Here is a 19,954-nt window from a genome sequence, read left to right as displayed (position 1 = left end):
CGCAGCAGTAAAGTGTCTATCAAGTAGTTGGTCAACAATTTCCGTTTTGCTCTATAGGACAGTTTAACAGTTTTTCAAGTTTGTCTTAAAACAATAGTCAGGAGCCCATACGGACATTTAAACTTTGCTGTAATGATGGGAGGATTTTCTGAATGGGCCTACAGAACACAGACCCAGTGGCGTTCTGACTGAAGTGACTGTTAACGTTTTAAGAGTCATAAAATGACCACAAAGGTGCGCAAAACTGACTACAAAGACTATCAAACCGACCACAAAGAGAAGCATTTTTCTGATTCTGATAAGGGCCAAAAGAAATGACCTCAAAGAGATGCGAAGCAACTGCAAAGAGACAAAATCACCACGGAGAGATGCAAATAACTTCACAGAGAAACAATGTGACTACAAAGAGACACAAAATGACTGTGTCTCTTTGTATCCAGGTGTCTTTTTCCCATGGAGCAGGGCTGGGGGGACATTTACACGTCTGTGCCCAGGAGCAAATTCTCTCGTGTTTCTTTTTAGATTGTAAATACTCTATTTTTACACATTTTTTGTTGCACACTTGCTTGCACACTTCTTGTTTTCTGAACTTTATCCTGTTTTCTTGTGACCTGTCTAACAAGTAAATTTCCCCGCTGTGGGATCAGTAAAGACCTATCTTATCTTAACTTAAACTTCCACTTTCATTATTAGACTTAACTGAAGGATATAATCTAAATTTCACACATTGCATGCTTAATCATGCTGTACTGGCAAGCTGAAATAAAAAGCTGCTTCTTCAAAATAGCAATTCAAAATATTTTTATTGTATAGAAAATGCTTTACATATATAATCACACAAAGAGGTCTCAAAAATTGACAGAAGCTGCAAACAAATGCATTTGTTCTCAGAAACATGCTTTGTTCATTTCAGAATGTAAACAGAAAAATATAGCTTGTAATCTGTTCATTTCGGTTATTGTTTTCAGTACGGTAGTCAGTGCTATTACTTCTGGAAATGCTCCAAATCAGGTGCCTAAATTCAAGATATAATGTCAACCTGTAATAGACAAGAAGCTGTGGAAAAGTCATGTTGAGTTTTTTTTAACTCTTGTCTCAGGCGACAGTATTAACGTGGCTTTTGATTGCATTTCCTGTGTCAGGTCCTTCATGATTACATCTCAGAGGGGAGTTCATGAGATTTGCAATGTTCTTCATGTAGGCACCGCTTTGGGCTTCGGGAACATCCTGCTGTGCCAGTAGTCTGGATTGTCAAAAGATCTGTCGCCAGCTGCGGGTTCCCCAACCCCAACTCCAGCTCGAACTTTTACATAAGGTTCAAATCCAGATCGATGTTCCTCTGTGCCCCCCACTGCTCCCTCCCCTTCTCTCTGCATGTTCTGGTACACCACCGTATCTCCAGACCGCAGGGCAGCAAAGCAGTCCATGTCCTCGTACTCGTACGCCTCTCCTTCATCTCTCCCCTGTATCTTCAGCTCCTTCCTGTCTCGAAGAGCTTGTCCGAGCTTCGGCTGTCTGTTGGTGTAATGGTAGTTACTGTCCTCCACGTATTCATTCTCCTCTCCCTCCTCCTCATCCTCCACCTGTCCTCCAGTCCTTGCTGGTGTCGGAGGAGGAGGTGGGTCATGTGCTGGAGGGCTTTCATCTTTCTCACCACCTCTGATGTCCATGTATTCATATTCAACTTCGTTAGACCCCTGCTGCTCTGAATCAGAGTTGTCCTTGCTCCTCGTGTGAACTCCCCTGAGCTCAACAGACATTGTGGTATCACTTGAGTATGCTGTCACTTGTGACGATACGGAGGAGGTCCGTTTATTGTTTGGCCTCAGCCATTGGCTGTTGTGTCTGGGCGAGACAGGTGTCTGCTTGTTCATATACTCATATTCTTCATCATCTGGATCATCCAAGAGGCCTGATGAATGAGACTTGCCCATCCTGCCAGGTGGCACTCGAGATAAAGAAAGTAGGGTATCTAAAAAAAAAAAAGTGAATAAAGTGAGACAGAAGTCGTTTTTCTTTCTTTTTTTTGTATTTAATATAACATTGGTATGTGCATACACTACTTTGTAGCTCCTTGTCTTTTTTTTTTAATTACCTGATCTCATCTACCTTAGGATGTTTTTATAATATAACATTTTAGAACTGGAATTTTAACTTGCACACTCGTGAAAGAAATTAAAGACATACTTTGTCATTTTGGGGAAAGACTTTTTTGCTTTCTTGGTGAGAGTTAGATGAAAAGATTGCCACTTGGTTAGCTTGATAACAGAGAGCCCAAAGGCCAAAGGTAACAAAATCTACCTACCAACACCTCTCAAGATGTTTGTTTAAGTGTAAGAAGATATGAAAGTGTAAGAACGACACATAGCTTCATGTGGGTTAATGTGCCAGACTAATCCTAGTCTTGGACGAGTGGGTTCCCAGAGTCTGCACAGGATACAAGTGCTCCTAGCCAAGAAATTGTCCAACACATTTCCCACAGTGCCACTTTTTTGTATGGATTCAACAAATGAGATTTAACATAATTTGTTATATTAATTGGTCACCTTTAAAGCCGATGGATGGTAGGTGGAGTTTTGTTACCTTTTCACCTGCCTGTCCACTCACCCTGAGAATTAACCGTGGCTTTAGCCTGAACTCTCTGGTGGCAATAAAGACTGAACTTCTGATTATATTTCTGATTCTCAGAGTCTACATTTGCGTTCTAGTCTTTGAAACCTGGTTGTAACAGGTATTTGACCTCGTGCTCAGTCTCTGTAGTAGTCTCAGAATAATGTATTTGGTAAAGTATACAACTGTTTCATTTATATTCATTCTACAAAATAATAGTCATTCTATAAAATGGTGTTTGGAAAATAACCCAGACATTTAGGCTGTTTCTCATTTTCTCAATTCTCAAAATTGCAGTGAATGATTATGAATGATACAGTCACCTCTCTCTGGGCTGTCTCCAGGAAGCACATATCCATTCTGGTCTTCTTCCTCCATGTCTGGGGATGGAGTCTCTGATGGCCCACCGGACATGCTGTCCCTCTGCGACATGTAAGCACTGTCCTCACGATGACGTCTTCTTTTCAGGCTCCCTGCCAGAGAGAAGTCCTCATTCATTTCCAGCTCCACTGCAGTGCCGCAGCCCTCAGAGCTCTCTGACACTGTGCGGGCTGAGTTAAGTCTAGAGCGCGACGGCCACACAACCTGCACAAGACAACACAAACAGACCTGTATTAGTAACGTGACACGAGTAAGGATGTGCAGTAGGATGATGTTGATAATTTGATAATATTCTGACATAATCTCACTCGGTTGGCGACAGTGAATGTACATCCAAAAATACAGAACAGTGTAACCACAAAAGCCTGTTTTAGCTACCTGTCCTGGGTTGTCAACACCTGGGGTCATAGGCAGGTATCCAGCTGCGCTTGATGGATTAAGAACCACCTTTACAAGGAAAGATAGGATTGTGATTTAGATCCAGGGGGTGACGGAAAAGACCTTTCAAACTGGCAATAAAATTAACAAGAAGCGGTGTCTCTTACTCTGTGAGTGTCCATCCTGGAGAGGCGACTGAGGCTCCTGGACTGAGAAAGGTAGCGGGATAGTGTATTCATGCCATCCGCTACCCCCTCCACCTCCTGGTCCTTCAGTTCAATGTCTAGATCCTCCAGGTCTACACTCCGCTGGGCAGCTTCATCCAGGGGCAAATCCTGTTGACTGCTGTCCTCCTGGTGGACAGTGGTAAAACATAGATCAGTGCACTGCATGTACACTTTTACTGAAGCTTGTAACTGAAACACACAGTCTTGCTTACTTTGATCACCAGGTAGCGAAGCGGGTCTCTGGCCATTCTGGTAAATTCACTGGCCAGCTCTTTGAATGTTGGACGTATATTCTCATCAATCATCCAACCTGCAAATTAAGAACAAGAGTCACGAGTTTACCACTCAGTTCTGTGGACTCAGTGACACCAATGTACAACAAAGAACATCAGAAACTAATCAAAATGTGGTTAGATATGAACAAGAATTTTAAGTCTACTGCCACAGTAATGGCTCTGGGACTTTGGTCATACACCAAATTATAGGACAAATTACATTTTTAATGTGATAATAGCACTAGATGAAAAGTTAAGAGATCACCTAAAGGATTACAATTCAAACAAAACAAGGACAGATGAGAAAGATGAGAAACTCACACTTGACCATGACCATGTAGACGTCGATCGTACAAATTTGAGGCTGGGACAGACGCTCGCCCTTTTCCAGCAGATCAGGAACGTCCTGTGGACGCATTGTTGCGTACGGCTCTGCCCCATAGGACATCATCTCCCATATTGTCACACCTAAATGAAGTCAATGGATTTAGTGTGGCATAAAACAGCACCACTGGTACAGCTAAACCATCCACACGCTAAGACTGTTTCCAAACTGGGCAGGTGGTTTAAAACTCACCATAACTCCAGACATCACTCTGGTGTGTGTATCTGCGAAACAAGATGCTCTCCAAGGCCATCCATTTGATTGGTGTCTAAAGACATAAACAGAAAATGTCCCTATTGATTACCTCAGTGAAAACAGCAGTGTGGTCACTGAATGTAAGAAAACAAGACATTAAATGAATGTCAAATCCTGTATAAATAAACTTTGATAACTGTACTGAATGTTCATTAGTCTTTTGTATCTTTTCTGCCAGACTACAGACCTTGACCTCGTTGTAAAAGTACTTCTTGTCATCAGGGTAAAGCAGGTCTGCAATCCCGTAGTCTGAGATCTGGATGTTGTGATTGTTCTTCAGGAGAACATTTCTGGCAGCCAAGTTCCTGTGAACCATCCTGTTCTCCTCCAGGTAATACATACCCTGATGAGAATGGGAAAGAATGTGCTTAAATACTTGGGTTTTAGGTGGAACAGACCAAACAAAGTGGAAAAAGTGTATTTTAAAAAAAAGAGCACACACACAAATAACAAATAGATAAGTCCTTTTACCTTTGCAATTTGAACACACCAGTTGAGCAGCATGTGCGGGCTGAGTTTGTTCTTGTGCTTCCTGACATGCTCCAGTAGAGAGCCCTGGCTGCTGAGCTGGGTGACGAGCTGAAGGTTGGCCCCCGGGCAGATACCCAGGATCCTTACAATGTTAATGTGGTCCAAGCTTCCCATCGTCATCATGTGCTGTAGAAAGGTGTAGTGAGAGTTAGGTTGAAATGTTCGTGATTTCACTTAGTGTCAACATTGAGAAAGAATTCTGAGAGGAGCACTCCACCCAAAGTCGATTTCTTAAGTATCAAATATTCAGTCACTGTATGTTTGAAAGATAGATCTGAAGACCCAGAGTTACAGCAAAAAAAAAAAAAAAAGCATCAACTTTGAAGTTTCTTCAGATTCTGAAGTATGCCAGAAAAAGTTTGAGAACCACTGCTTTAAGTCATGTTTTCTTACATCTGTCAGCTCAGAGAAGGTCTGCCGACGAGCAGGATCCTGAACCGTCTTTATTGCCACAGGTAGCTTCACTGTATCACCCTCAGGAATCCAAATACCCTGTGAAGTGCAGAAAGTAGGCAGACATCATTTGTTAAACAAAAAAAAAAAAATACATATGCAAGAGAAAGATTGTGTATGCAACAGTGGCAAGTATAAGTACCTTATGGACTGATCCAAACACTCCATTACCCAGCAGCTTGATCTTACGCAGCTCTGTGGGCTTCAGGATCCGAGCATGGACTTTGGCTGCCTTCTCTCCAAACTCCAACGGTTCTACACTCTGTGGGCAAGTAGAGCATGTTAACAAACCCGAGATGAAACATAACAGAAGAATGACACCCAAACTACAGACACTGACTGACCTCTCCACTCTCCATGTATCTCCTCATAGCCCTCTTGCGACGAATGGCAATACCTCGGCGGTATAGAACAGTCAGCACAAAGATAGAGAATGAAGCGAAGATAAGGGCAATCACTCCCAGGACAATGGCTGTGGTTTCTTGTCTAGAGACAGAGATGAAATAGAAGAACAGATGTCACATTCTCAACACTTGAATCAAAGTGTGAAAATTAAAATCTGTCAGAAAGAGAGGAGAAACGTACCCAGAAATGTACCGCGAAGACCCCACGCAGTCTCTAAGTCCTGGACCCCAGCACCTAATCACAAAATACATAAAGGGTCAATTTAAAGCAGACAAAAAAAAATGTCTATGTATGCATAAACTGAGATGTTTAATCATTCTTTACCCTTGGGTGCAGTTGATGTGGCATGGCTCACAGTGGCCTTGCTTGTTGGGGTATTTAAAGATGACTCCCTCCCCTCCCATCACACCCTCAGGACACGAGGAGACACAGTGTGGACCGTCCTGCAGGCTGGCACATGCTACACACTGATTTGCTCCCTGGAGACAATGAGAGAAAAGAGAAAACATATTGATTCAAGATTCATCTAAGGAGTTTATTCATGTCACTAGGTGGCAGCAGCACACCCAGAGGTATTACAACAGAATTTTTATGCTTGAAGAACTTTTTTTTATGCGTGTTACAACTGGAAGCCTAAAACGGCCTGATAGTCTGAATCAAGAGAAGCATACCGGTCCTGTGCAGGTCTGCTTCCCTTCCTGGACCTTACACTCAGGGTGACAGGGCATACACTCCCCTGATCGAGTGGCAAACTCCCGCCTCTCCCTGCATTCAGGGCAAAAAGTCAATGACTTTCAAAATCTTTCAACACACGGCAGATAACATTCAATCAATTGACAGTGAATTACTCACAGCACAGCTACGCACTCAGCAAACATTACTCACACAGTGACAAACAGGGTGGGTGTTATTATTCCTGTTATTAGTTATTTTGTGAAGACTGACCCAGTTAAGAACATGCAGTCGGGCACACATGTTCCTCCTCGGCTGTACTTCTTACAGGACAGACACTGGTTTGGCCCTGGGCCCCAGCAGCCATCAGAGGAGCACAGGGGGTCACACACGTGGCCCTCATTAACTACAGACACAGTGGAACAAAACTCAATGTATCATCATCATCATCAATATTAACGCTGGATTTAATATGATCCAGCCTCACTCACCACACTGTTTTCTCGGTCGGTTCTCCTTGATGTCAATGTGCTTCTGGCGTCTCTGCGGGCGGGAGCTGCTGCTTAAGATGTGCGTCCAGTTGACAGTATCGTGGTAGCAAAGGTTGTCGTTTCCCGTGATATAGACACTGCCGTCATTTATTTTTCGTAATGAGCGTAACCCCAGGGATTTCAGAGAGGGGATCCTCATCACCAGAAGAGAGTAGCTCCTGAAATACAAAATAAATTTTGTCAAAGAAATTAATAGTTGCCTACAGTGTAACCGCTTTTAAAGTACTATAGAAACAAGGATTTTAGTTTCTCACAGTCATTTTAGTTGTATGGGAAACTGAATATCTAATTGTGAGGTGTAACCACTGCTGAATTTATAGGATCACACTATTTTACCTTGAAAACCATATATTTGGAATTGTGGGGTTCAAATTAATTTGAATTCCTTTGAATATTTCTTAAGCTGAAGTTTTTCGGTTTAAAAAAAACATAATATAAAGTAATATTTTTCACAAATTCAGACAAAATACACATCTCCAACTTTCAAGAAACCATTTTCAGGTGGCTCAGATTCAGTTGTTGTTCTTCTGATCTAAAAATTCAAATGTCCAGGGTTTTCATTCGCTCAGCTGAACTTCTCTTGGATCACATTAAGACAGAATATAAACTGCTGTATACAGATGTCTCATTTTAGTCACACTTGAGTGCTTATCCCTGACAGCCTGAGTGTTTCAGTTTGAATTTTGGTTTCTGAATTTCACCAATCCAATCAAAGAAACTTTTTTGACTTTACTTGAATTTAATGGACACTTGTAAATAGTTTAACTACATGTGTAAAAGATTTCAGTGCTATAGAATAAATTTGTTGGTTCCTAAATGTCAACATTACATAAGTGGCTGGCAGAGATTACATTTCACAATTAGGTATTCACTTGCTCAGGAGATTGAAGTCCTAATGGCACTCACACTTTGCTTCCATAAAACACAACCAGACTCTCAGATTTCAACATTTTCCACCCAGATACCTTTAAGTCTACATCAGAGAGATAAAAGAAAACCATGTGAACTCATTAAAGAGTTGTTCCCACCACCAAATCACACAATCCCAGCAGTGAAGAGCCCTGTAAGAATAATGTAGAATTCTACTACTAAGAAAAAAATATTTCAAGCTGAAATGTTGCACATGACAAGGCAGAAAGAGGTGGGCATATGAATTATTTACTGTACCTTTTAGAGCTCACTCCTCTAAATGGTGTAAAAATGAAGTATAACAAGGGGATAAAGAGATACAAGAGAAAAAACAATAAGGCTCATACCATTGAAGGTGTATTCTGCAATGCAGTCAAAGATAAAACAACATAATAGCAACATAATAGCTGTGTGATCTTAGCTGACAAGAGACAAGTAGTGCTCACTTGTAAAGTGTTCTGCCTTGAATTGTCTGGAGGTTAGAGAAGACTGACAGGTCAGACATGTTTTCAGGCCATGACTGGATACAGAGGTTATCTGAAAATGGAGACATTGCGTTTCAAAGGTCTTAACCAGATCGTAAACACCGTCATGTGACATTGAAAACAAAAGTACACAGACAGTTCAAAAATCAACTCCCACACGCACCTGTAATTTCCCGCACTGTGTTGAAGACTTTTAGTTTTTCTGGATCGAGGGCTGGTACACCATTATAATCATCACTTTTAACAGGGGGGAAAAAACAGACAAAAATAAAGGCCTGGTGCAAAAAGCATCAGTATCAAGTACAGAATGAAATACTTGCACAACATACAGTGAAACCTTTTTTGTGTTTCTTAAAAACATATGGGCAAAGTATTATAAGAAAGAGAATTATTTACCCTTTGATCCCAGTCACCAGGAAGTGCAGACTACCCTGGATCTTAGTGCAGTTGATAAAACTGTCAATATTGAGAGCATCGACAGTTTGTCTGGTCGGATTTCCTGTGCCACGGCAAGCTGGGAGGAAGATAAAAAGGAGGAAGATAAAAAGGAGGAAGAAAGACTTAAGAAAAAGAGATAAAACTGTAAACAATTCAGTGATGGAAAGTATAAACGCATTTCCTCAAATGCTGTACTTAAGTATAATTTTGAGTTTTGATTAGTTTCATTTTATGCTTATGTTCCTAATGTACAGGGACATATTAGACTTTTTACTGCGTTTATGTGACAGACATAGTTACTTTGCACATTTAGATTTTACGAATAAAAACTTGATCTACAAATAAATCTGATACTTTTGCAGATTAAACTATCCAACTACACAATAAGCAGTTAAAACCAGCTCCATGTAGAAGACATTATGCTGCTTACACATGAATGCATTAGAAATAATATAACTAAGTGCTGCTTCTGACCAGAGTGGGCGAGGGTTTGCTTAGCTTGTCTGTCAGTTATATAAAACAACTGTCTTGATTGAACTCTGAAGCAGCTGTTGATTTTTTTTTTTAAATACCTTTTGGACAGAGGCCTCCACAGGGCTCACATATTTTCACTCCATTTTTCTCCACCTCCATTTTGTCTGACGGACAGTTGCTCACACATGAGCTGCCATCCACCACGAAGTTAGCTATAAAAAAAATCAAATGTTGCCCAATAAGCGACTTAAAAAACATTAACTGAAAAATGTACATGAGCAGGTTGAGACGCAAATAGCAGTTTACAACAGCGTATCAACAGGAGTTTTATGAACAGGTTTGAATGGTGAACACACTGTGTACAAACATAAATATCTACAATATACAATCTGTGAGTCTGTGTGAACATGGGTATATAAAGCAGCCTTTGTGGGGACTCACTGGGGCACTGGGCCACACAGATGGAGCCATACTGGTACTTGGCATTGGGGTTGGGTTCCAGTTTGAATGTGTGCTTGTTGTAGATAAGTGTCTGAGGACACAGAGGCACACAAGAGCCCGAGTTGTTGAAGTTCCTGCAAGCCTGTAAAAAGCCATATACAGCACGATCAGCAACAAGGCTTATGGATTTTTTTTTGACTTGTCATGGCAGGAAAAGCACAGGTGTTACTAATAACATTAACAATCACTCTGTTCTACTCAGATGTCCCACTAAGACATGACAGTGTGCAGCTAAATGGAACTCAGCCATCTTGAATTTTATTATTTACACCTGTGTGAATAAAAGCTTTTTGAAGCAGGAGACTCACAAAACAGTCTGTATCCAGGGGTCCAGTGCAGCCTCCAGCACACTCACTGTGACAACACTCGCTGGGGTTCCTACCAAAGCATCGGCCGTTACACTGAGGAGCGCACACAGTCTTTGTCACTGAAAGAAAGTTGAGAGAAAGTGAATTTGTTAATCCCTTACAGCCGTGCTTCTCATGCTTTTTTTAAAACCAGAACACCCCTTCTCTGTGATTTTCTTTTTCATACAGCAAGCATATGTTGTATGCAGACTTCAGGAAGAGCAGAAATCTGCAGTTTTAGGCTATGTTGTAGTGTGTGTTTTTAGATAGATGGTAAACTTGAAATAAACAGTGAATGGAACAATAAATTTGACTGCTGTGTCCTTAAAATCAATAGCCATAAAGCATTTTAGTATGTTACTATGACAATGCTGCCACATAACTGTGTATTCAGAACGGTTAATACACATTAATATGGTGATTTCAATGTTCCTTATTTGATGTTTGAAAATGTAAAATAACACGTAAATGTTGCTATGTTTTTTTTTCTGTGGTAAAACATTATTGAGAATGTAGACTAAAAATGGAAGTCAACGTGTTGCAGCGCCCTCAGCTCTTTGGTAGCGACTGTATCACAGAACTGACTTGGAAAATGAGAAGAGATATTGATGTTACTCACAGATCTGGCAACTGTCATTCCCTGGACCCCAACATGGCAGGTCTCCACATGCTTTGTCACAAGGCTCTGAGACATAATTTCATCATCAGTAGATGTGTTATGACATTTTAAAGCAGGACAGGTTCACATTTTTCAAGCTACTTCAGTGGAAGAGAAGGGAGACAAAATGCGTGGTCGTTGTTTTGAGTAAAAAAACTACATTCCAAAGCTCAGCTGAAGCTGAACTTGATGCTTTAGCAGTATGAGTTAGATAAACCAAGTGGGGATCTTCCAAAGCCAATTTCTTTTTTGAGCAAAGTTCCCGTGCTATGTTTTATCAGACTGAACTGTGGCAGAAATATTGTAACAAAAAAACAGACATTTGTTGTAAAATGAATGTAACTCTTCCAGCTATATCCACTTGAGTGGTCTGACTCAGGATACCGCCTCATATTTGCTTTTGGTGACCTTCACAACACATTTTTACACAGAACTAAGATTGTGGACTTTTTGTCCCCTCCCATTTCTTACACTGAAATCGCTTTAGGAAGGGAAATAATAAACGTGGCCAACAACACTTTTAATGCACATACTTGTGTGGACATGTGAGTATTGTTTTAAGATGTGAACCCATCCTGTAGTAAAGAAGGAAACTGATGCTTGTACGTGTAACCATCCCTTGCACTCACTTTCAGGCCCGTTGCCCTCGATCATCACATCAGCTGTTCCATCCTTCACTATATCGAGCCAGTTCACCTGCGGGGCGTAGCTCAGGTACTTGTTCTGGATAATCTTGACTCCTCCCTCCAGTATCTCTGTGGGTGGCGCGCATGCATGTAAATGGGGACGGACAATTAGCAAAGCAAGCCCAAACAGGCCCGTGACTCATCCTATAACACTCTACCATTCGATGTTTACTACAGCACATAAAAAGACAGTATAATGTGCGGGAGCTCATGTTACAGTGGCAGTTGAGCAGTTCAGCACATGAGACATTCCAGGGACTTCACATCCCAGCGAATGCACACACCGCTGCTCTCCGACGACCGGTACTCTGAGGGTGTGGCTGCAGTGTGTGGGTGTGGGAGCGCCAATCGTAACCGAGTGTCACATCCAATCTGAGCTCTTATCTGCTACTTTCCAGCCTCCCACACTTTAAACACACTCATTCTCACTAACGGAGTGACTTATTGTGTACCTGTAAGGTGAGTCAGGCCCAGTTCTTGAAGGCCATGCTGTCCGTCTTTCTGGTAGTTTACCATCACAGCCAAAGCGTACTGGTTCTCATACAGCATGGTGCCTCTGATGACACGCAGTTGGTCCAGAGGCAGGCGGCTAAACTCATTGACGGCAAACAGGATGTAACCTGTCACCTCCCTGATAGACTGTGAGAAAGAATCATAAGAAAGAGACACCGAATAAAATACAGGCATTTAGAAAAAGCCTCTTTTTCTGCTTTTGTTAATCAGATTGATTGTTATCGTACCCTGGCACCAGATGTGTGTTTTACTTTTGTTTTGAGTTACCATGACTGTGATGCAGTGATTAATGTAGAAAAGGACTTGGAAGGGGGACATAAATGAGCTCATTGTGGATTTGAGACAAAAACCTCATCCACTACAGACAGTGATAAATAGCTTGCTTTGGTTTTCACATCTTTGTCTAGACTAGTTATCAGCTGTCAGTGACACATGCTGCTGTTCTTTGAAATCAGTATGGGTGATCTGCTGTCTGTAAACTTGTTGCTGTGATGTCTCAGCAGGTTCGAAGCTTCACCTGCAGGAAGGAGAAGTCTCTGGAGTGCTCCATCATGGTGATCTCAAGGTTGCCCATCACAATCTCACAGCCGGTGTACCTCTCCTTCATCAGTTTGTACTGGTTCTCCGAGTTTCCCGTCATGCTCAGGACGTTCTGGGTGCCATAACAAACAACCACTAGAAAAGTAAAGAATGAACTTTTGTTAAGGTGTGTCTCTTATATAAACATGTCAGATAAAATATGCAAATTTAAAGGATAAGTTTGGTATAAATCTCATGAATCCCTTGAAAAAAACAAAACCAACAATGAACTGCTCCTTTTCACGTGTTGTCTGTTTAGCCTAAACCTAGTATAGCTTGTTACTCCACTGTTATCCAAAAACTAAAACTAAGCCACACCATTGCACCACGACCATGGACGGTGTAGTTTATTTTGAGTCAATCCCACATTCACCACCCTGCTGCTGTAAATACTCACTAAAGAACCAAATATGTATTAATCCACAGCTGAAAATAGTCCCAGACAAACACACTAATAAGTCCTATTTGAGTAACATTTGATAAAAGCCATAGTGCCCAGTTGTTTTAGGGCCTTTTTGAGAATGAAACTATACACTGCATATTTGACGCATTTTTAAAAATCTACTTCTTCAGTAGGAAGAGACGGGCTCAATGCTGCGAACTACAGAAAAGGAGAAAGTTGGGAAGTATTGAGAAACATTGGTCTTTTCATAAGACTTGTTAAAGAAAAACATCCAACAAAACCAGTGTTATATCCTTTAACAATCATTCTTTTGCTTTCATTGCATTTTTCAGTCAGTTTTACAGTTTTATGTACGATGAATCTTTGCTAAATGGGAAGAAAGGGGCATAGTACCGCAGAGGTTTAAAAAAAAAACAACTGATGTTCATGCAGTGGTATCACAATAAAAAATAATCCTATAGAAAATCTACTAAATCATCAATGAGGCATCAGTGTTTACAATGCCTGTTTTGTGCCATATTCTACAAGCCTTTGTGTTCTGCTTGCACTATATCAATGAATGTACTGTAACAGTGTGAAACAGGCTGAGGATTGTGTACAGGACACATCCTTCTCTGAGACAAACATATGAGGCCTTGTTTGTGATCTGTGGGAGTTCAGTCATTCAGCGTCACTTGAGAGCTGCTTTGCTATTCAAATGTCTGACAGGAGAGAAGCAGCTGAGGATTGAGGACAGAGATTCAAACTCGGTTGTTTATCTGAATGTCATCTAGAAATTCATACTAAACACACACAAAATATATGGACCACACTGGCACCTACACAATATGACCGATATTATGTGGCCACCCCAGTTCACGTACTTTGGTCTGAGGCCCAGTGCACACAAGAAATAGTTTTCACACTTTGGGATGAACCAGGAACCTGGACTGTGAGACAGGCCTTACAATCACTGATCACTGCAGCCAGGCTCCAAAATCTTGTGAAAAGCCTTCTGTATCAGTGAAAGTACCTCATTTGGGTGAATTGACCCCTTAACCTTATAATCATAAGCATAATCACAAATCATTCGCCTCACATTGTTTATTGCATGTTGTTGTTTCAGCTCACACAACAAACCACACACAAAGTATGCAAGACACACGCACAAACACAAAAACACATTCCATCCACTGACACCTGAGTCCAAATAGAGGCCAGTAGAACAACAGGATCAACAAGGGCATTAAAAAAAAAGGCTAATAATTATTAACTGCACAGACAGCACACCGGGCCAAACCACAGTGCTAAATTTGTGTGTGTATTGTGTGTGCGTGTGTGACAGCAGCACAATCAGCATGTCCTGCGTCCATAAAGTCCTGATAAGGGTCCTTTTATTGTGTTTCTGAGAATATCAGTTTAACAGGACTGGCTCTGAACCAACTATTGTTAAAGGATCACTTCACCCAAACCACTAAAAGACATATTACCCCTTGCATGGTGTCTGGCCATGTGCTTTACTTTAAGATATTTTTAGATGTCTACTTTGGAAAGTCAAGCTACCACCACAGTACAGCAGAGGTGAATGGAATTTTGTTTGCGCTACTCAAGACCTTAGTTCCAGAAATAATGTCTAACTCATAACAGCAATGTCTGTGGATTATCAGGAATAACCAGGACATTGTTTCTGGGAAGAAACATTGCGTTGATTTCTTTAAATGTCAAAGAGCGCAGCAGCAGAAACTGTAAAATGTAAAATGATAGAAATATACCTTTAAAAAATGCTCATGAATCCATGGTGACATCTACAAATGTCTTGATTTGTCCAATAACCCAAAGATATACAGATTACAATGATCTGAGATGTTGAAATCAGGAAATGTCTGGGGTTTTTTTTAGATAACTGACTGAAACCATTCATTGGTTATCAAAGTACTTGACTGTTAATTGTTTGTCCATCGACTAATCTATCTAATGTATCCTCTTTCTGTCTCCTTTCTGAGTACCTCTTTAGTACAGTGGTTCAGACAAACATGAGTGATTTGAGAAATTAAAGGAGAGAATTCATATTTACGCTACACAAAATTATGTTAATATTTTCCCCTCTGTCCTTGATCATTTTACCTCTTGAATCACCAGGCTATGTGTGAAAGGGTCACAAGTAAACATCCCTTCTTTATTGGGGGGTCACAGGCAAAAAAAAAAGGTTAGGAACCATTTCCTTTGCTTGATCTTTTTGCCATACACAACTGTGTGCACACTAACACAAGCCATTTCCTTATATTAAACCAGTTGCTTCATGTCAGGCTCCTGTTGTTATCGCGCTGAGCTGCCATGACTAAGAAACTTTTGCTCCTTAAAATGCATTTAATTGAAAATGTCAATGATGTCAGTTTATGAGCTGCTCAAGGGTGAAGCTCTTTATCTACCCCACCTTAGTTAAGTCCTGAGAGCAGCTCAGTGCTATCAGTGGATGACTTGAGCTGTTGACTCTACACTGTTTGAATTGCCTATTGGGAAATACTCGTGAACACCTGCACGCATACATTCAAGAACCTTCCACACACAGCAGTGTGTAGTAGAACATATATACATTACAAGCACAACGCATTGTACAAGGGGACAAACCGGTGTGTGCACATGCAGTACATTATGTGAGAAAATGGTATGTAAGCCGTACACATAATGCACAATCCACAGCTGTAGAAGCTGAAAATCTCAACTGGCTGAGTGGGTTTTCTCTGTGAAAGGAGGACTTTCAGTGTTGGCAGATGGATGATAGAAAAAAAAAAGGAAAGGGGTGGAGGGTTTCAGAGTCAATGCACACACACACGCATTAACACACACACAGACACAATGGCCCAATGTTAAAAGAGTGCAAAACAAGTGTTGCAGTGCATCAAGATGTGCATCCAAGCCTCTCTCTGTTTGCGCTGTCACTTTACTGTCAGCGTGTCTCCTCACTCTTCACAAACACTGCAGTCTGTCGGCCTTTTCCTGTTATTCCATCACTAACATAACATATCATGTACAGCACATGAACTCACAGCAAAATGGTGTCATTGTCCTCAGCGCTAAAGTGTAACCTATCACATGACGAAAACATAACACAGATCAGGTTCAGCTGTTATTTTCATTTGTCTGTTACCAAGGTTTCAATACTCAAAAAGAAGAGAGGAGGAGAAAAAAAACAATAGAGGGAGGAGGAGATAAACAAGCTCAATAAAGCGGTTGAGACGATGACTGAAGTAAACAGAAACTTGGCACAGGACGGGCAGAGATTACTGCATACCTCACAGGTGAGCACGCGCACACTCGCACAAACACACACACAACTACACAGACCGACACCTGAGCACATGAACTACTTTATTTCATGGTGGATTTGCTGCCTCACAGCCAGAGGTTGTGTACAAATGAACTGGAAGATCTTTTTCTCTGTGTTTCCACTGTGCAGAACCGCTCCCTCAAACTTTCCTGAACACACTGAGGCTGACGCAGAGAGCTGCTTAACATCATGCTTTGGCAACAGGAGCGACAGCATATTTGCCTTTTGACACATCACTTATTTGGATAAGTCACACCTGTAAAAGCACAGAAGCAATTTAAAATGATATCACCTGCTGTGGTTTACTTGAAAGATAATAAATCAGATTTTACTCTAAAGTGTCATAAGCTCACATCACATCCCCAATTTAACACCTGACTCTATCAACCAACAAAACCGCTGTTCTGTCACCATGATGATATTTGCGGAGTAAAAATTCACTTGTTCTTCCTGTTGGCACAACAACTGTATTTGAAAATGAAAGCATTCAACAAGTTCGCAATTCATTTGTTTTTTTGTTTACAATGTCAGCAGGTTTGTGTAATGTGTGCTCCTCAGGTGATTAATGTACAAACAAGCATGTGAAAACCATTTGTCTTTACAATGTAATCCATACTTTATTGATGCAGGACAGCTCTAACAAAAAAAAAATGGCTTTGATGTTTTACATTAAAAGATGCCAGCACGCCACAAAACCATTAGTTATTAATTACCATTAGGTATTCATCATACTATCACGACAGGCAAGTTATCCTCATATATTATAACTGATATGTTCATTTCAAAGGTCGGTGTACAGCAGGTCCACCTTTCTGCATCAGCAAAACAACAGCAGCCTCTTTCATAACCACCTGGTTACTGCACAACAAAATCCTGTTTGGCAACTGGCTAAAAGACCAGGACTGATGGGTAAACAACGTCAAATTATAAATGTTTTTAGCTGAAATTTGTTGTCAATGTTGCAGAGCTTGACCAATACAAGCCAACAAATCAATTAGAAAATAAACCATTTCTGTATCTTCAAGGAATCATGCACTACGCACATAAAGCTGACTTGGTTTATTATGTGTTGTGCATTGTTATGGAGTTAGCTGCATTTGTGAATCAATAAAGTCTCAATCTTCAAATGGTTCTATTCAAGCGATGAAAGGCTTTGTAGTTTTTAATATTAGTGCTTTTGTTGGTTTGTGTGCGTGTGTGTGTGCGTGTGTGCGTGTGCGTGTGCATGTGTGTGTGTGTGTGTGTGTGCGTGTGCGTGTTCAGTTCAGATGCCAAAGGCTCTGTCATCTGAGCATCAGCTGCCTAAAAATCGATGAGCTCATGTTCACCTTGTTTTTCTCAAACTAAGTGCGCCACTTGGCTCACCTGCAGCCAGCAGCAGCGACAGCAACACAACAACATGAGGTCAAAGGTCGCAGTGGTTCACCAAGATTCAAATCACAACACCTCTCTCTGTCACAAACACATCACAGTACTGGGTGGTGGAAGGTGGTAGCAAAGTACAATTACTTAGTAACTGAGTAAAATTTTCATAGGCTTGTACTTGAATATTTCCATTTTTACTTTTTTTTTCTCTACTCTGCTGATGTGACTGGTTATTTTTAGATCTGAAACATTAGTCAATTAACTGATTAGTTCATCAATAGACAAACAATAGTCAACTATTTCTCAGCTGTGAGCACATGTCGCTTTTCACTGACTTATTTTGTAGCAGAATGAATATCTTTAAGTTTTGGACTGTTTGTCAGGCAAACAATTCTTGGCTTTTACTCTGTTTTCTGGCATTTTAAAGGTCAAACAATCAATAAACTGATTAATGGGAATGTGATTGGCAGATGAGTCCATAATGAAAACAACCCTTAGTTGCAGCCCTCGTTATTTAAAAGTTTAATATTCTACATACAGACCATAGTGTGATCACTTTCTAAAACATTATTATACAACTGTAGATTAAACTGCCCAACAGTACACAAGCAGCTTTATCAACTTAAACATTAAAATACTGCTTATTTGCAAACATATCAGAAATAATAAACCTGTAATTTTACCTGTTACCTGTAATATTACGTGGCTAATATATTTTCCCAGTGACTACACTGAGAAAAGGGAGATTTTAACATGAAAGTTTTCCACTTCAAAGAAAAAAAAAACTTTTGGCCTGGCTGCGGTTGTCTGTCAACAAGTGGTGAAAGGTTGGGCCACTCTGTCGCAAAACCTTGAAACAACTGAGACAAACATGATAAAGCACACGCACAATCGTGGGAGAGGTGCAGGTGACTCACAGCAAACAAGCTTTACGTGTGCGGAACAGGTTCTGGTGTCTGGTGGGGTTTGTGAAGTAGGACAGGTGATTTCCTACATCAGAGCACCTGAAGTGAAGTAAGCAGCTCCAGTCCAGGTGCTCAGGGGGATATTAACCCTGAAATATTCTGGGTTAATTATCACATGTGTGTGTCTGTGTACGCGCGTGCGTGTGCGTGCGTGTGTGTGTGTGAGCCCACCTCCTTGCGTCTCGGCGCTGCAGAGTTGGAGAATACACGGCAGCAGGACGCACAGCACCTGCTGCACCTTCCTCATGAGGCCGGTCATCCTCAGTCAAATTTCCAGGCTGGTGGCGTTTCAAACAAACATCACCGTCATACTAAAGAGAAGAAATCTGTCCTTATATCATCCAAAATCGCCCTCGGTCGTTTCAATCCGAAAGAGTCCATTTAGATCACCAAACTGTGGTTGAATCAATCCCGATTTTCTTATTCCTTCCCTTCGACTCCCTTTAATACTCACACGAAGAGGTAAATCCGCCCTGCAGTGAAAACCTGTTTGTGTTTCCCCCCTTTGAAATTTAACTGAGCCACAACTTTACAAGCCGCCGGCTCCGCTCCGTGTGAGAAGAATCACTACAGCTCAGTGATTGGAGCGCAGCGCTGAGCCAATCAGCGGCGGGACCGTCTCTTTCTCCGGCACTGATTTAACTGGGAGGGCCCTGCCTGCAGCCACAGGACTGCACACACAATAACACGTAACTGCTTACTAAACCTGGCAAACCCAGTGGGAACTTTGACAAAAACCTTGAAAGATGCATTTATTCACTTAAGTGTCATTTTCTCACATCCAGAAAAACATGGATGGGCGCTTTCAGGGTGTCTCAGGGGTCACAACAGAGTTCTCTGTCAGCCTTAAAAACACCAATTCCATCAGTGGATTTAGTGACCAGTAGTTATGATTGACCAGTGCTTTGAAGGACTCATTTTATAAAATAAAAATATGAATTGAGTGTGAATCAAATGTTTCTGTCAAATGGTTTAAATGTGTGAGGTCTTAGGTGATAATACACAGGTAATTATGTAAAGATTTATCTGTACAGCATTAAAAAAAAAAAGTCAGTCAACAAAGTTCTTCAACATAAAAGTATGAAATATCAACAAGACGCAAGGACAGCGAAAATAGAATAAACAACAAAACAGAATTTACAGAACAGAAATAACATTTCAGTTGAATGGGATGGGATCATCTAAACTATTACAAAGTTTA

The 19,954-nt window shown here is 41.0% G+C and overlaps 1 protein-coding gene across 1 annotated transcript; it reads right to left on the bottom strand.

Annotated features, from left to right (window-relative positions):
- Positions 1-786: 786 nt before the first annotated feature.
- Positions 787-19,293, bottom strand: erbb3a (erb-b2 receptor tyrosine kinase 3a). The gene is made up of 29 exons (XM_041035122.1): positions 18,925-19,293; positions 12,652-12,809; positions 12,074-12,260; positions 11,565-11,690; positions 10,897-10,962; positions 10,239-10,357; positions 9,871-10,012; positions 9,528-9,641; positions 8,914-9,031; positions 8,681-8,754; positions 8,479-8,569; positions 8,291-8,308; positions 7,064-7,281; positions 6,846-6,978; positions 6,572-6,665; positions 6,225-6,379; positions 6,081-6,134; positions 5,840-5,981; positions 5,638-5,757; positions 5,436-5,534; positions 4,983-5,168; positions 4,699-4,854; positions 4,449-4,524; positions 4,193-4,339; positions 3,809-3,906; positions 3,537-3,722; positions 3,370-3,438; positions 2,934-3,195; positions 787-1,972 (listed from the first exon to the last, which is right to left on the bottom strand). Exons 1-29 carry the CDS (start codon positions 19,010-19,012, stop codon positions 1,194-1,196), a joined length of 4,275 nt encoding a protein of 1,424 aa, XP_040891056.1. The 5' UTR covers positions 19,013-19,293; the 3' UTR covers positions 787-1,193.
- Positions 19,294-19,954: the final 661 nt, after the last annotated feature.

This window comes from Toxotes jaculatrix, chromosome 3 (genome assembly GCF_017976425.1).
Source record: "Toxotes jaculatrix isolate fToxJac2 chromosome 3, fToxJac2.pri, whole genome shotgun sequence".
NCBI classification, from domain to species: Eukaryota; Metazoa; Chordata; class Actinopteri; family Toxotidae; genus Toxotes; species Toxotes jaculatrix.
Note: the sequence above shows the minus strand (reverse complement) of the source record. Positions and strands in the feature narration are given on the sequence as shown.